This window comes from Dendrobates tinctorius, unplaced genomic scaffold (assembly GCF_039654945.1).
Source record: "Dendrobates tinctorius isolate UK_male_01 unplaced genomic scaffold, ASM3965494v1 ptg000044l, whole genome shotgun sequence".
NCBI classification, from domain to species: Eukaryota; Metazoa; Chordata; class Amphibia; order Anura; family Dendrobatidae; genus Dendrobates; species Dendrobates tinctorius.
In genome coordinates this window covers 22,261,420-22,279,203 of record NW_027361712.1, presented here as the reverse complement: position 1 = coordinate 22,279,203, position 17,784 = coordinate 22,261,420, and the positions used below count along the sequence as shown (strand labels likewise).

At 46.1% G+C, this 17,784-nt stretch overlaps 1 protein-coding gene across 2 annotated transcripts in view; it reads left to right on the top strand.

Annotated features, from left to right (window-relative positions):
• Positions 1 to 2,861: 2,861 nt before the first annotated feature.
• Positions 2,862 to 17,784, top strand: part of CDH24 (cadherin 24) — a 129,805-nt gene continuing 114,882 nt past the window's right edge. The window contains exons 1-2 of one of the 2 annotated variants that reach the window (XM_073575452.1): positions 2,862 to 3,090; positions 13,326 to 13,687. In XM_073575452.1, coding sequence (XP_073431553.1) covers positions 13,460 to 13,687 — 228 coding nt within the window. In that variant the 5' untranslated portion in view covers positions 2,862 to 3,090; positions 13,326 to 13,459. Of the gene's footprint in view, positions 3,171 to 13,325; positions 13,688 to 17,784 lie in introns of both variants that reach the window. The other variant, XM_073575451.1, reaches the window with a different exon arrangement.

Sequence of the window (17,784 nt, the reverse complement as noted above, 5' to 3'; positions counted from 1 at the left end):
GATAGTCCTGTACTCCTGGCAGACAGTGCTGTACCCCTGACAGATAGTCATGTACCCCTGGCAGACAGTGCTGTACCCCTGATAGATAGTGCTGTACCCCTGACAGATAGTGCTGTACCCCTGACAGATAGTCCTGTGCCCCTGACAGATAGTCCTGTACCCCAGGCAGATAGTGCTGTACCCCTGGCAGATAGTCATGTACCCCTGACATATAGTCCTGTACCCCTGACAGATAGTCCTGTACTCCTGGCAGATAGTGCTGTACCCCTGACAGATAGTCAAGTACCCCTGGCAGATAGTGCTGTACCCCTGACAGATAGTCCTGTACCCCTGACAGATAGTGCTGTATCCCTGGCAGATAGTGCTGTGCCCCTGACAGATAGTCCTGTACCCCTGACAGATAGTGCTGTGCCCCTGACAGATATTCCTGTACCCCTGACAGATCGTGCTGTACCCCTGGCAGATAGTGCTGTGCCCCTGACAGATAGTGCTGTACCCCTGGCAGATAGTGTTGTACCCCTGGCAGATAGTGCTGTGCCCCTGACAGATAGTGCTGTACCCCTAGCAGATAGTGCTGTACCCCTGGCAGATCGTGCTGTGCCCCTGACAGATAGTGCTGTGCCCCTGGCAGATAGTGCTGTACCCCTGACAGATCGTGCTGTACCCCTGGCAGATAGTGCTGTACCCCTGACAGATAGTGCTGTACCCCTGGCAGATAGTCCTGTACCCCTGACAGATAGTGCTGTACCCCTGGCAGATAGTCCTGTACCCCTGACAGATAGTGCTGTGCCCCTGGCAGATAGTGCTGTACCCCTGACAGATCGTGCTGTACCCCTGGCAGATAGTGCTGTACCCCTGACAGATCGTGCTGTGCCCCTGACAGATAGTCCTGTACCCCTGGCAGATCGTGCTGTGCCCCTGACAGATAGTCCTGTACCCCTGGCAGATCGTGCTGTGCCCCTGACAGATCGTGCTGTACCCCTGGCAGATAGTCCTGTACCCCTGGCAGATAGTGCTGTACCCCGGGCAGATAGTGCTGTACCCCTGGCAGATAGTGCTGTACCCCGGGCAGATAGTCCTGTACCCCTGGCAGATAATGCTGTACCCCTGACAGATCGTGCTGTACCCCTGACAGATAGTCATGTACCCCTGACAGATTGTGCTGTACCCCTGACAGATAGTGCTGTACCCCTGACAGATAGTCCTGTACCCCTGACAGATAGTGCTGTACCCGACAGATAGTCCTGTACCCCGGGCAGATAGTGCTGTACCCGACAGATAGTCCTGTACCCCTGACAGATTGTGCTGTATCCGTGACAGATAGTCCTGTACCCCGGGCAGATAGTGCTGTACCCCTGACAGATAGTGCTGTACCCCTGACAGATAGTCCTGTACCCCGGGCAGATAGTGCTGTACCCCTGACAGATAGTCCTGTACCCCTGACAGATAGTGCTGTACCCCTGGCAGATAGTGCTGTACCCCTGACAGATAGTGCTGTACCCCTGACAGATCGTGCTGTACCCCTGACAGATAGTGCTGTACCCCTGACAGATAGTGCTGTACCCCTGACAGTTAGTGCTGTACCCCTGACAGATCGTGCTGTACCCTTGACAGATAGTGCTGTACCCCTGGCAGATAGTGCTGTACCCCTGGCAGATAGTGCTGTACCCCTGACAGATAGTGCTGTACCCCTGACAGATCGTGCTGTACCCCTGACAGATTGTGCTGTACCCCTGGCAGATAGTGCTGTACCCCTGACAGATAGTGCTGTACCCCTGACAGATCGTGCTGTACCCCTGACAGATAGTGCTGTACCCCTGGCAGATAGTGCTGTACCCCTGACAGATAGTGCTGTACCCCTGGCAGATCGTGCTGTACCCCTGGCAGATAGTGCTGTACCCCTGACAGATCGTGCTGTACCCCTGACAGATAGTGCTGTACCCCTGACAGATAGTGCTGTACCCCTGGCAGATAGTGCTGTACCCCTGACAGATAGTGCTGTACCCCTGACAGATAGTGCTGTACCCCTGACAGATCGTGCTGTACCCCTGACAGATAGTGCTGTACCCCTGGCAGATAGTGCTGTACCCCTGACAGATAGTCCTGTACCCCTGACAGATAGTGCTGTACCCCTGACAGATAGTGCTGTACCCCTGGCAGATAGTGCTGTACCCCTGACAGATAGTGCTGTACCCCTGGCAGATAGTGCTGTACCCCTGGCAGATAGTGCTGTACCCCTGACAGATAGTGCTGTACCCCTGGCAGATAGTGCTGTACCCCTGGCAGATAGTCCTGTACCTCTGACAGATAGTGCTGTACCCCTGGCAGATAGTGCTGTACCCCTGGCAGATAGTGCTGTACCCCTGGCAGACTGGAATTTCTCCTCCTTTGCCCTCTGCCTTCTCTGTCCACCATGTGCCGGCATACACTGCTTCCCTATTCGGTGCACAGTACTCTGTATTCCCCTCACAAGCCCCTGTATACCGCGCACCGGACATATATCTTCAGCGTGGCTCTAGCTGCTTTCCTTGTATATTGGAGAATTGTGTATGTGCCCCGGGGGCAGAGTCACATCCAAACCCAGCAGTGTCAGATGGCCATTACTGAGCTCGCCATCCATCATTGTAGTCCATATCTATGGATGTATATATGGATCTCTCTGTAGCTCTCGGTCCATCCATCCGTCTGTCCTCCCCGTGTACACGTCCTGCTGCTGCTGTCTGCTCTTCTCACTCCTTGTCCCTCTGCTGTGTGGCTGTCACTTTGTGTCTCTGTTCTTTGTGTCCTCTTGTATTAGAGGAAAGGAGAAAAGAGGAAGAAAGAGGAGGAGAGATAGAGAGAGAGACTGGAGGGGAGTGCAGGGGGTTTTATTTGGGGGGGAGTATGTCAACTCGTATTCTCAGCATCACTCGCTCTAAAACCAGGGCAGCCTCTGCAGGAACCTGTGTGTGCCTGTCTGTATCTCTGCCTCCTTATCACATGGTCTCTGCAGCAGCGGCGGCAGCCTCTCGTAGATGTGGAGCTGTCTCTGCAGCAGTCTTCTTCCCGGACTCTCTCACATCTGGAGCGGTCTCTGTGGCGGGCTTTGGGGTGAGCGCTGTCTCTGCGGAGGTCTCTGACAGCCCGAGCTGTCTGTGGCGCGGTCTGCCTCTCACGTCTGGAGTTACACGGTGCGTTCAAACTTCTGCCTGAGTGTGTGAGGGTCATGTGTGTACGTGTGTGACCGTGTGCATGACCGGCGGGGTCCAGCACAGACAGGTGGGTGGCATGGCACTGGTTATGTGTGTGTGTGCTGTGTACATTGTGTCTTGTGGATGTTGTATACATTATATGATGTGTATGTTATATACATCGTGTGTTATGTATGTTGTATACATTGTGTGTTGTATATTTGGTATACATTGTGTTTTTTATGTTGTACACATTGTATGTTATATACATTGTGTGTTGTGTATGCTGTATACATTATATGATGTGTATATTATATACATTGTGTGTTGTGTATGCTGTATACATTATATGATGTGTATATTATATACATTGTTTGTTTATGCTGTATACATTATATGATGTGTATATTATATACATTGTTTGTTGTGTATGCTGTATACATTATATGATGTGTATATTATATACATTGTGTGTTGTGTATGCTGTATACATTATATGATGTGTATATTATCTACATTGTTTGTTGTGTATGTGTATACATTATATGATGTGTATATTATATACATTGTGTGTTGTGTATGCTGTATACATTATATGATGTGTATATTATATACATTGTGTGTTGTGTATGCTGTATACATTATATGATGTGTATATTATCTACATTGTGTGTTGTGTATGCTGTATACATTATATGATGTGTATATTATCTACATTGTGTGTTGTGTATGCTGTATACATTGTATGATGTATATGTCATATACATTGTGTGTTGTATATTTTGTATACATTGTGTGTTGTGTATGTTGTGTTGTGTATATTATATACACTGTATACTGTGTGTATGTTGTATACATTGTGTGTTGTGTATGTTGTGTTGTGTATATTATATACACTGTATACTGTGTGTATGTTGTATACATTGTGTGTTGTGTACGTTGAACAGATTGTATGTTGGTGTTGCGTACATTGTGTGTTACGAGGGGGCATCTATATGGGCTTTACAGGTTACCCAGTACCCAGACGTCTGCATGTTGCCTGACACTCGGTGCCCAGCAGTCTATGGCAGGGCAGCAGGGGGTGCAGTATACAGAGTTCTGTGCACTAGTAGTTAGATGTGCTTGAGTATATCAGTAAACATTGGCACAGAATTATTCCTGGCAGATGTTACATCGTCGGTATCGGTATCAGGAATGGTAAGTGAGATCAAGAATAGAAAAATCATGTAAAGAGCATTTGTCACCAGAATTGCTCTCACTTGTAGTAGTGAAATGTGCCCTCAAAGTTCGCGTGTAACCTGAGGACTATGTGCTTAGAGTGCCTGTGTAATCTGAGGAGTATGTTGTCAGAGTGCCCGTGTAATCCGTGTACTATGATCTCAGAGTGCCCATGTAACCTGAGAACTGTGTGCTCGGAGTCCCCATGTAACCCGAGGACTATGTGCTCAGAGTGCCCGTGCAACCTAAGGACTATGATCTCAGAGTTCCCATTTAACCGGAGGACTATGTTTTTAGAGTGCCCGTGTAACCCAAAGACTATGTGCTTAGAATGCCCATGTAACCTGAGGACTGTGTGATCAAAGTGCCTGTGTAACCTGAGGACTATGTGCTCACAGTGCCCGTGTAACCTGAGGACTTTGTTCTCAGAGTTTCAGTGTAACATGAGGACTGTGTGATCAAAGTGTCTGTGTAACCTGAGGACTATGTGTTCAGAGTGCCCCTGTAACCTGAGGACTTTGTGCTCAGAGGCCCTGTGTAACCCTTGTACTTTGAGCTCAGAATGCCCATGTAACTCGTGTACTTTGAGCTTAGAGTGTCCATGTAAGCTATGTGTTCAGAATGACCAACTATGTGTTCAGAGTGCTCGTTTAAACCAAGGACTATGCTCAGAGTGCTCATGTAACCCATGAACTATGTGTCTCAGAGTGGACATGTAACCTGAAGACTATGTGATCAAAGTGCCCTTGTAACCTGAGGACTATGTGCTCAGACATCCCATGAACCTAAGGACTATGTGCTCAGAGTGACAGTGTAAGTGTAACTTCGAGGACTACGTGCTCAGAGTGCCCGTGTAATTTGAGTACAATGTGCTCAGAGTGCCCGTGTAACCCAAGGACTATGTCCTCATAGTGCCCATGCAACCCGAGGATTATTTGCTCAGAGAGCTCGTGTAACCCAAGGACTATGATCTCAGAGTTCCCATTTAACATGAGGACTAGGTTTTCAGAGTGCCCATGTATCCCGAGGACTATGTGTTCAGAATGCCCATATAACCTCAGGACTGTGTGATCAAAGAGCCTGTGTAACCTGAGGACTGTGTGCTCAGAGTGCCCATGTAACCTGAGAACTTTGTGCTCAGAGTTCCCGTGTAACCTGAGGACTGTGTGATCAAAGTGCCTGTGTAACCTGAGGACTATGTGCTCAGAGTTCCCATGTAACCTGAAGACTTTATGCTCAGAGTTCTCGTATAACCCTTGTACTTTGAGCTCAGAGTACCCATGTAACCCGTGTACTTTGAGTTTAGTGTGCCCATGAGGACTACGTGCTCAGAGTTCCCGTGTAACCTGATGACTATGTGCTGAAAGTGTCCATGTAACCTGAGGACTATGTGCTCAGAGCGACTGTGTAACCCGAGGACTAAGTGCTCAGATTGCTCATGTACCCTGACGACTATGTGCTGGAGGTGCCCGTGTCACCTGAGGACTATGTGCTCAGAGTGACCGTGTAACCTGAGTACTATTTGCTCAGAGAGCCCATATAACCTGAGGACTATGTACTCAAAGTGCCCATGTAACCTGAGGACTATGTGCTGGGGTGCCCGTGTAACCTGACGACTATGTGCTGGGGGTGCCCATGTAACCTGAGACTATGTGTTCAGAGTGACCATGTAACCTGAGTACTATTTCCTCATAGTGCCCATGTAACCCGAGGACAATGTTTTCAAAGTGCCCATGTAACCTGAGGACTATGTGTTCAGAGTGCTCGTTTAAACCAAGGACTATGCTCAGAGTGCCCATGTAACCCATGGACTATGTGTCTCAGAGTGGACATGTAACCTGAAGACTATGTGATCAAAGTGCCCTTGTAACCTGAGGACTATGAGCTCAGAGATCCCATGTAACCTGAGGACTATGTGCTCAGAGTGACGGTGTAAGTGTAACTTCGAGGACTACGTACTCAGAGTGCCCGTGTAATTTGAGTACAATGTGCTAAGAGTGCCCGTGTAACCCAAGGACTATGTCCTCATAGTGCCCATGTAACCCGAGGATTATTTGCTCAGAGTGCTCGTGTAACCCGAGGACTATGTCCTCCTCATAGTGCCCATGTAACCCGAGGACTATGTGCTCAGCGTGCTCGTGTAACCCGAGGACTATGTCCTCATAGTGCCTATGCAACTGGAGGACTATGTGCTCAGTGTGCCCGTTTAACCGGAGGGCTGTGTGCTCAGAGTGCTCATGTAACCCGAGGACTATGTGCTCAGAGTGCCCGTGTAACTGTAGGACTATGTGCTCAGAGTGCCCGTGTAACCGGAGGACTATGTGTTCAGAGTGCCCGTGTATCCGGAGGACTATGTGCTCAGAGTGCCCGTGTGACCGGAGGACTATGTGCTTAGAGTGCCCATGTGACCGGAGGACTACAGTGGGGAAAAAAAGTATTTAGTCAGTCAGCAATAGTGCAAGTTCCACCACTTAAAAAGATGAGAGGCGTCTGTAATTTACATCATAGGTAGACCTCAACTATGGAAGACAAACTGAGAAAAAAAAATCCAGAAAATCACATTGTCTGTTTTTTTTTTCATTTTATTTGCATATTATGGTGGAAAATAAGTATTTGGTCAGAAACAAAATTTCATCTCAATACTTTGTGATATATCCTTTGTTGGCAATGACAGAGGTCAAACGTTTTCTGTAAGTCTTCACAAAGTTGCCACACACTGTTGTTGGTATGTTGGCCCATTCCTCCATGCAGATCTCCTCTAGAGCAGTGATGTTTTTGGCTTTTCGCTTGGCAACACGGACTTTCAACTCCCTCCAAAGGTTTTCTATAGGGTTGAGATCTGGAGCCTGGCTAGGCCACTCCAGGACCTTGAAATGCTTCTTACGAAGCCACTCCTTCGTTGCCCTGGCGGTGTGCTTTGGATCATTGTCATGTTGAAAGACCCAGCCACGTTTCATCTTCAATGCCCTTGCTGATGGAAGGAGGTTTGCACTCAAAATCTCACGATACATGGCCCCATTCATTCTTTCATGTACCCGGATCAGTCGTTCTGGCCCCTTTGCAGAGAAACAGCCCCAAAGCATGATGTTTCCACCACCATGCTTTACAGTAGGTATGGTGTTTGATGGATGCAACTCAGTATTCTTTTTCCTCCAAACACGACAAGTTGTGTTTCTACCAAACAGTTCCAGTTTGGTTTCATCAGACCATAGGACATTCTCCCAAAACTCCTCTGGATCATCCAAATGCTCTCTAGCAAACTTCAGACGGGCCCGGACATGTACAGGCTTAAGCAGTGGGACACGTCTGGCACTGCAGGATCTGAGTCCATGGTGGCGTAGTGTGTTACTTATGGTAGGCCTTGTTACATTGGTCCCAGCTCTCTGCAGTTCATTCACTAGGTCCCTCCGCGTGGTTCTGGGATTTTTGCTCACCGTTCTTGTGATCATTCTGACCCCACGGGGTGGGATTTTGCGTGGAGCACCAGATCGAGGGAGATTATCAGTGGTCTTGTATGTCTTCCATTTTCTAATTATTGCTCCCACAGTTGATTTCTTCACTACAAGCTGGTTGGCTATTGCAGATTCAGTCTTCCCAGCCTGGTGCAGGGCTACAATTTTGATTCTGGTGTCCTTTGACAGCTCTTTGGTCTTCACCATAGTGGAGTTTCGAGTCAGACTGTTTGAGGGTGTGCACAGGTGTCTTTTTATACTGATAACAAGTTTAAACAGGTGCCATTACTACAGGTAATGAGTGGAGGAAAGAGGAGACTCTTAAAGAAGAAGTTACAGGTCTGTGAGAGCCAGAAATCTTGATTGCTTGTTTCTGACCAAATACTTATTTTCCACCATAATATGCAAATAAAATGAAAAAAAAACAGACAATGTGATTTTCTGGATTTTTTTTTCTCAGTTTGTCTCCCATAGTTGAGGTCTACCTATGATGTAAATTACAGACGCCTCTCATCTTTTTAAGTGGTGGAACTTGCACTATTGCTGACTGACTAAATACTTTTTTTCCCCACTGTATGTGCTCAGAGTGTCCGTGTAACTGGAGGACTATGTGCTCAGAGTGCCCTTGTGACTGGAGGACTATGTGCTCAGAGTGCCCATGTAACTGGAGGACTATGTTCTCAGAGTGCCCGTGTGACCGGAGGACTATGTACTCAGAGTGCCCATGTGACTGGAGAGCTATGTGCTCAGAGTGCCCATGTAACCGGTGGACTATGTGCTCAGAGTGCCCGTGTAACTGGAGGACTATGTGCTCAGAGTGCCTGTGTAACTGGAGGACTATGTGCTCAGAGTGCCCGTGTAACCGGAGGACTATGTGCTCAGAGTGCCCGTGTAACCTTAGGACTATGTGCTCAGAGTGCCCGTGTGACCGGAGGACTATGTGCTCAGAGTGCCCGTGTAACTAAAGGACTATGTGCTCAGAGTGCCCGTGTGACCGGAGGACTATGTGCTCAGAGTGCCCATGTGACCGGAGGATTATGTTCTCAGAGTGCCCGTGTGACTGGAGGACTATGTGCTCAGAGTGCCCGTGTGACCGGAGGACTATGTGCTCAGAGTGCCCGTGTAACCGGAGGACTATGTGCTCAGAGTGCCCGTGTGACCGGAGGACTGTGTGCTCATAGTGCCCGTGTAACTGGAGGACTATGTGCTCAGAGTGCCCATGTGACCGGAGGACTATGTGCTCACAGTGCCCGTGTGACCGGAGGACTATGTGCTCAGAGTGCCTGTGTGACCGGAGGACTATGTGCTCATAGTGCCCGTGTAACTGGAGGACTATGTGCTCAGAGTGCCCGTGTGATCGGAGGACTATGTGCTCAGAGTGCCCGTGTGACCGGAGGACTATGTGCTCAGAGTTCCCGTGTGACCGGAGGACTATGTGCTCATAGTGCCCGTGTAACTGGAGGACTATGTGCTCAGAGTGCCCATGTGACCGGAGGACTATGTGCTCACAGTGCCCGTGTGACCGGAGGACTATGTGCTCAGAGTGCCTGTGTGACCGGAGGACTATGTGCTCAGAGTGCCCGTGTGACCGGAGGACTATGTGCTCAGAGTGCCCATGTGACCGGAGGACTATGTTCTCAGAGTGCCCGTGTGACCGGAGGACTATGTGCTCATAGTGCCCGTGTGACCGGAGGACTATGTGCTCAGAGTGCCCGTGTAACCGGAGGACTATGTGCTCAGAGTGCCCGTGTGACCGGAGGACTATGTGCTCAGAGTGCCCGTGTGACTGGAGGACTATGTGCTCAGAGTGCCCATGTAATTGGAGGACTATGTGCTCAGAGTGCCCATGTGACCGGAGGACTATGTGCTCAGAGTGCCCGTGTAACCGGAGGACTATGTGCTCAGAGTGCCCGTGTGACCGGAGGACTATGTGCTCAGAGTGCCCGTGTGACTGGAGGACTATGTGCTCAGAGTGCCCGTGTAATTGGAGGACTATGTGCTCAGAGTGCCCATGTGACCGGAGGACTATGTGCTCAGAGTGCCGGTGTAACCGGAGGACTATGTGCTTAGTATGCTAAGAGTGTTAAATACATTCCCTGCAGCATTTTCTACAAGCAAAGAGTCAAAGGGGCTGGGCACAATTTCATGTGAGCACTTTTGACTGGTTAAGAAGGCTGCATATACCATGCGCTATGCCCGCCTGTCACCCAAGTGCCGCTTATTCTGAGCACTTTGCAGTAGTGCCCATTTCTATTAGAGCATAGATTACTTCTGTTCAGGTTAAGGTTATATAACGGCTGTGATCGCGTGGCATCAAATCTGCGATGTTTGGTGACAGTTGTGCCGTGGTTATATGTCACGTGTCACAGCGCAATGTTGTAATGTGACATTGCAATCTTCATGTTGTGCACCCAAAGTCGCCATGTATCTCTAGCCTTGGGCGACTGATGTCAATTAGGAAAATTATTTCGATTGTTTTTTACATTGTGATTGCTCATTAATCAGCATCATGTAATTATGCCACATACCTGGCAGCCTGCCAAGTCATGGGAAGCGGCCGGGAACATACAGGCTGTGGATACATACTAAAGACTGATTAGTGCTGCAGTGCAAGGGCCAATATATACTACCGTCACAGAAATAGAAGGGCACTACGTGTCAGTACAGACAGGAGGCTGTAAGGAATGGAAGTGCTGTGCAAGAGGAGGAGCGCCAAGTGTCGAGTATCGCTGACAACATATTGCGTGACGCATTTATCGTGAGGGGTTCAGCTGGCAATGAACGCAGACGATGTGTAATTATGGAGCAATTACAGAATTTATGTGAAGCAATAGGAGAGTTAAAGGGTGGATTGCGGAGCGGTATAATAAGTAATGGAAGAGTCGCAGCAAAACGGTGTAGACCAATATAACGCATTGTAAAAAGAGAGATAAAAGGAGGTGCTGGGAGGAGAGATGTAACTGAACAATGGGATCATATGCCGCAAATGGTTTAATGGCTCATTAAGGGGAGCACTTAGAAGAGGTATAGGCACATAAATGGGGTTCGAGAAGGAGTTTCTGGGCGCAGTAAGACAGGTAAAGGGATTGGCTGCCGGATGATCAATGCCTCAATTAGACCATCACATCGCACATTCTGTACACACTTCTTGGCAGACGATCCACCTGACATGTATATTTAAGAGTTTAATTCGTCTGATGCACAGATGCAGACGAAGGAAAAATCGTATTTTATATGTGGAAGTTAATACCCAGCATACACCATCCTAGAATAATCCACTAAACCCTACAGGGAAAAGAGACATGAATTTTACAAGCAGTTGGAATAGAGATAGCGGGAGGGTGGCATTAAAAAAACAGTGGCAGGGGGGAAGAAAGACTCAGACAGAAGGACAATGAGATATCTGAGAGCGGAGGAGGATGACTGGGTAATTCTGAAGTGATATCCACATTCTAGTATGTGACTACATAAAACCCCATATGATGCACGCAGCGATGGCTACTGTCACTTGTTTAAATTCTGGTCACCTGCTCGGGTCCCCTATGAGGGACTGCAAGAGATGTGATGCCATCACTGAGACGTGTCACCAGATGGTCATGTGTGTCCCTCAGAGTCACAGAACTTCTGCAGTGGCACAAATTGTGTCCAGCCAAGCTGCTATCCTCCTGTTCCCTCTGCCCTAGTGCCCCCCTCTATAATGATCCTCCACATTTAAGGCTTTGTTTTTCTCACCCTCTCGCCCATTTGTTTTGTTCTTCTTTACTGGAATCTTTATCTATCCCTTTTTTCTCCCCCTCCTTTTCCTCTCTCGGTCTCTCCCTATGATTTCTTATCCTCTTCTTATTGCAGTAAAGCGTAAAGTGTTGAACATGACGGGCATACAAAGAGACAGAGGAAGAGAGGAGAAGCGAGGGGAGAAGGGGAAGGAGAAGTGGAGAGGAGAGACAGATGGTACAATTTGTACACAGCTAAATCCAAACAGGGGAAATAAGTTCTACATAAGGGGGAGCGCAATGGGGAGAAGATACAGAGGAACAGTGGGAATCATATGAGACAGAGAAATAGTCAAGAAAAAAACCAATACTAAGCCTCCTATGGTCTGTGGGATAAGCGGAGCTGGAAAAGAACAGTCAGAATCTTCTCACTTGAAATATCAGGCCTGCAGGGAGACAGGAGGTGGACGAGCCGCTGGCGAGAGGAAAAAGAGAGAGAAGAGCGCAGAAACAATAGCGGCAGTGCAGCACTCAGGGAATGTAGTCACATGAATATTCTCTGTATCTTTAGATTGGCACGAGTCTTATGTACTAAGCTGCTTCCTCTATAAAATAACATTACTAGTATTTAGGAGTTCTTGAGTTGACCTTCTTAGTCTATGAAAGGGTTAGGTGTTATTTTGCTTTTTTCGATCTGTCATAAGAAAGTCATAAAACTGTGAAAGTATGAGTACATTTTGCTCATTACCAAGAACAAGTAGATTCTGGCCTTGGCATTCCTAATCACAGTGAATGGGAACATCAAAAGCTTTGGCTGTTTCCAATTCATTTTTACGAAGATTAGCACCTTTTTGCCTGCAGAGAATAAAGACAGAGGCATAATTATAATAGTGCAAGGGATGCAGTCTCACCCTGGTCCTGGAACCTATATGGGTCCAAACAGTGCCTTTGGCCTTTATTAGAAGACCAATACTATTAAAGAACCTTGATCGTTGGCGACCTTGTTGGAGATTTTATTAGGGTCCATGATCTTCAAGTTACACCACTGTATGATCCTGTGGGACAAGTCAGAAGTGTGGGACCCTCACCTTCACACACTTCTGACCTATCTGCTTGATGAATCATAACAATATTAAAAAGGATTATCACCTTGCAATCCCATTACATTCAGTCTGTGAAAATTCAATTGCTTCTCGGGTTTCCATGTGCAAATGAGAATAATGATGATTGCTCTACACTGTGACATCCCTTCACATATTTGTAGACAGCTATTAAGTCTCCTATCAGCCTTCTTTTTTGAAAGCTAAACATTCCCACATCCCTTAACCGTTCCTCGTAGGACATAGTTTGCAGTCTGCTCACCATCCTGGTAGTTCTTCTCTGAACTTGCTCCAGTTTTTCAATGTCTTTTTTAAAAGAAGCTGTCAGAAGTTAGTTTGCCAGGAGCTTCTGACAGATAGGACATCCCTTATACACATCATGCAGTTGTCAAACTTATCTGGACAGTATGATTGTATGATGAAGAATGGTGTAAATGAATGTATTCATATACGGTATATGGTCAGCAATTCTGGGACCCGCAGCTGTTCTATGGGTTATGTGTCATTGATTGTCAGAGTTCATAGATGGAATAAAGCATTAAAGGGACATTTTATGTTACCAGGTTATATAACAAAAATTAATGTGTACACCTGATGTATTTCTAGCATTTAAAGATTAGCATTACATTCTAATCCATTTTATTTTCTTTCCCTCTTATTTATTTTTGCCAGTTACAAGCTACATGGTTTAAGTTACAACCCAAACTAAAGAGACTTTACTACATGGAAGACTTTGACAAACAGCATACAAGTCGCAGTCTGTTGTGACCTTTGCCCTTTGGCCTCACTGGGCCTCAGTCCTCCCAATGCCTGCCTTCCAATTTTGCCCTCTGCTTTCCTTACTGCTGTTGGGCTGTTCCTCCACTGTTCCTGTTATGGAGGAATCTTCTCCAGGGCTAAGTGGAGATAGTGGATCCTCATCTTCTCCTCCTCAGGGCCCTGGTCCTCCTCCCCGTTTCAAGCGTAGCTGGGTCTGGAACCAGTTCTTTGTGATAGAAGAATATACAGGACCAGAGCCTGTCCTGATCGGAAGGGTGAGTAGGTGTATTTCCTAGGACTATATTCTCCACAATGCTGCACATGTTATGCAACTGAACATACTTTTACGTTAGGGTAAAAGCTGCTGCTGACAACGTTCAGCCCCATAAAAAAAGAAGAAATGCTTTATTTGTCATAGTGGTCACAGCACAGACCAGGATTTCAGGAACGTAACTCATCAATTATGTTTTGCTTTCCTCTGGATCAAATAGTTAAGCCTTAGGATGGCTTTCCATAGTGTAGATGGGGATTAGACTTGGGAAACATTTCTAATCAGAAAGTCCTATGTTCACATCACATCCACAGGACAAGCTGTTCAGCCACATATGTCATAGATAAAGTGCTCATTATCTTGTTAATGGGGGGCTTCAGGCTGTTTGTGCTATTCAGCCCTGTTACTCATTAACAATAAAAATATGTGGCTCCTTACCATGACCGATGTACACATTGGGTGTGAATATGGCCCCGGCCTTGTACAGGAAACATGTGAGGGTGTACCCGCAGTGTCAGTTTCACAATCTCACAGTAAGGGTAATGCTAAGGGCTCATTCGGACATCAGTGATTTTTCATCAGTGTTTGCATGCGAAAACCAGGAGTGGAACACGCAGAGAAAGACTATCATTGAAAGACTGACTCCTGTTCTGTGTTTTGGAAACACTCTTGGTTTTAGCATACAAACACTGATGCAAAAAACAGCCAGTTTGTCCTTGTGTCACAAGTCAGAAGCAAATTCCATAGGGTCAAAAATGTGCATTACCTGCGACCAGAAATCCTACAATGTTGGGTCGTGGTAGGTTGTGCGCCACATTGCAGTGATATCAGGTACGGACTTTGCCTGGAATTTGAAATCACACAGGCCCATGCTGTCCCACCTCCCCCATCCCCAAGCTCCAGATAGGATGTATTACCCTGGATGAAGGAAATTAAGATTTACTAGAAGACCAATATTTCTAACGATACCCGTGGCCTGCTGGGGTAAGTGATGGAGTCAGCGACTTTGTGCTCCATCACAAAACTTAACAGTATGGGTGTCTTGACAACACAGATTCTGTTAATAACGCAGCAGACAAAGCAGCCTACGACCAGACAGGACCTTCTGAAAATTGCCAGAATTGCCAGATGGCCAGTCCAGCCCTGAATGATATGCAATGTCATAGTGTTACATCACGTAGTCGCCATGCAGCCCTAGCGAAATTTGATCTCTGGGGTACTGTGCTCTGGGACCCTCACTATCCTGAGAATAAGGGGCCAGTATAGCACTGTTTTCCCTTTTCTGACTTTTGCCGCTGCTCCTAGTCACTCAGCACCATACACAGTGTTGTACACATGTCATGTACTTGTTGGGGTACACGTACCTGCAGAAGACTGAAGTTGGTATAGATTTCATCTTGCATGATCCCATAACAATTATGGATGCATTATGAAACATCTTATTGACCATACAACTCTATCGCTGTTACTAACTCACCTCCTGTGGCAAATTTCGATAGAAAACCTAGGAATAAAGGTGGTATCCTTTGCATTTTGTAACGTCTGAGCAACGATAGCGCCCTTATTTCTGCTAGGTTGTATATGATAACGTCTCCCCCTCTTCCATTATGCTGGATACAGAAAAAAGTCTTTATGTAAAGAGCAATAATTTAGAAAATGACTGGAGGCATCTCCTGATGACAGCTAGCTGAGGTGCGTGACAGCGAGCTATCTGTCGCCACCAATGAGAAGTACTAATATCGAAATTTGGCACAAAAGGTGATTTAGTGACGACAATGGCGCTATATAGGCATTAGGTCAAATAGTTGTGTCACAATGCAGCATCTATAACTGTTATGGGTTATGTTATGCTCGCGATTCATTAGAAAGTGTATAGTTAACAATTTCAGTCTTCTTCAGAAAGATTAAGATGCCTAAAAGCATATGATAAGTGGTGGTCCAAAGTTGTTCAGCTGGCAGTTATCATCATTGACAGCCCCCCAATTAATATGCATATTCAGCTAGGCAGAAAGTGCATATTAATTTGTATGTAGATGGGAGGGAGAACGGCTGCCAGGCACTGCTCCGGAGCCGCTTAAGGCACAAGATCAGCTGAGAAAAAATCAAACATGACTGATTCATTTCACTCGTTTCTTCTTCTCACAACAGCCTCCATGCATGAAGATCCCTGGCAAATCCCGCTAAATAAGACACGTTCCACCTGTGTCAGGCTAATTGACATAGACGACTTTAGGCTGACCATATAAATCAGTTGTCAGCAGATTCTACTACAATCTAATGTATATGGAGTGTCCTACAATGTCTGCGTTTAAAGGGGATCTGTCAGCAGGATTTTGCTCCCCAAACCATTTAAATGCACATATAGCTCTTTCAAAGACAAGTCCTGCAATACCTTTCCATGGCCAGTCCTTTCACTTGTTACTGAGAAATCAGCGTTTGAATTGATATGCAAATGAGGCTGAAGAACTGTTTGTAAATCTGAAGCCTCTGTCACTCCAGCTCTACTCCACACACAGAGCTGCCTGCTCCTTCTTGACTGACAATCTATATGCTGAGTGACTTCAGGTTAAGGAGGGAATAGAGCTGGAGTGACAGAGGCTTCAGATTTACAGCCTCATTTGCATGCCAATTAAAACGCAGATTTCTCAGTAATGGAGGAACAGACTGGCCATGAAAAGGTATTACTCGACTTTTCTTTGATAGAGCTGCAGTTATATATAGATTAAGTGGTGAAATCCTGCTGACAGATTCCCTTTAAGGAAAAAAACTAATCTAAACTGTTGTAATTTTTCCTGCTTGAATATTGTTTTTTCCTGGAAATAAACAGCTACAAAATTGTCAGCTGCGTAACATCCTCTGTGGTCTATCCGAACGTGTATGTTTATGGCAGAATCAGGACAGATAGCCAAATGATCAGATATCTTTATTCTTTACGTTTGCTCTGCTAAAAAATAACCTTTATTTATCCTCTGCTGCTCCAGAGCTGCCTCTCTGCCGCTGCCCCCATTGCTTGTGTACATGACTTTATCTGTTACGTCACAACTACAGCACCTGAACTCATCAACCAATTACTAGGCTCATACGGTTCATACTGTTTCAGACTGTACAAGACCGCTCCGACCTGTTACTGATCGCAGGCGTCATGTGCTCTAGTCATGATGTCACAGCTGCAGCATGTAAACAAACACTGAGGACAGTTGCAGAGAGGTGGTGCTGTAACAGGGAATAAATAATTCTCATTAATAATTTTTTAGCTTATAGGATAAAAAAATATGGAAGCCATTTTTTTAGACTGAAAAGGCAAAAAAGTTAGGTCTAAGATTATAACGAATTATCAGTGTTCATCCAGAGGGAAACAAACCACGGAACTGTGTGGCAGTTGATTTGACACCCTTTAAATGGTTACCCGATGCTGTTCCCTGGACTGTCTACCCACATAGCGTATAAACAAGTGACATGAGAGTTTTCTGTGTGTTTACCGCTTAGATTGACTTATCAAATAATAACATGATGTTTATGTGACAAGTATAAAGCATGCCATTAAAACCACTATAGGCAGCCATGGGTAAAGCTTCAGGTGCACACAGCAGTAATGCCACAGCTGGATCTGTTCTTTGTGAACTAATGTTGCATTATGTATATTTTCTGCATTTATAACATATTTACCATTGTGCTGTCATGGGGTAGCCTAGAGGTGACCGTGGAGCGACCATGACATGAAAATCACTGCTGCTTTGAATTGGATTATTAAAAATTGAGTGTGATTTGATTGCTTATTACTAAAGGACCCTATGGTATTTGCACAACTATGCATGTATAAATATAAAGAAATTAATTCAGATTCAATGTCTATCAAAACAATCTATTCCAAGGCCGCTTAGACACCTCTTGGCTGTACAGTTGGAATGTGACGACCACTATGTGGGATCCTGCCAAGACTCAAACTCCGGATTTTTTTAAAATTGTATAAATAACTTAGCGATGATGAAGTCACTTCTTATATCGGCTCCATGGCTTTGAAAGCCTCAGAGCTCATGCTTTGCTATACTTTACAAGCCATCAGACTGCAGAAATTGAAAGTCCCATAGTGGGAAAAAGTGA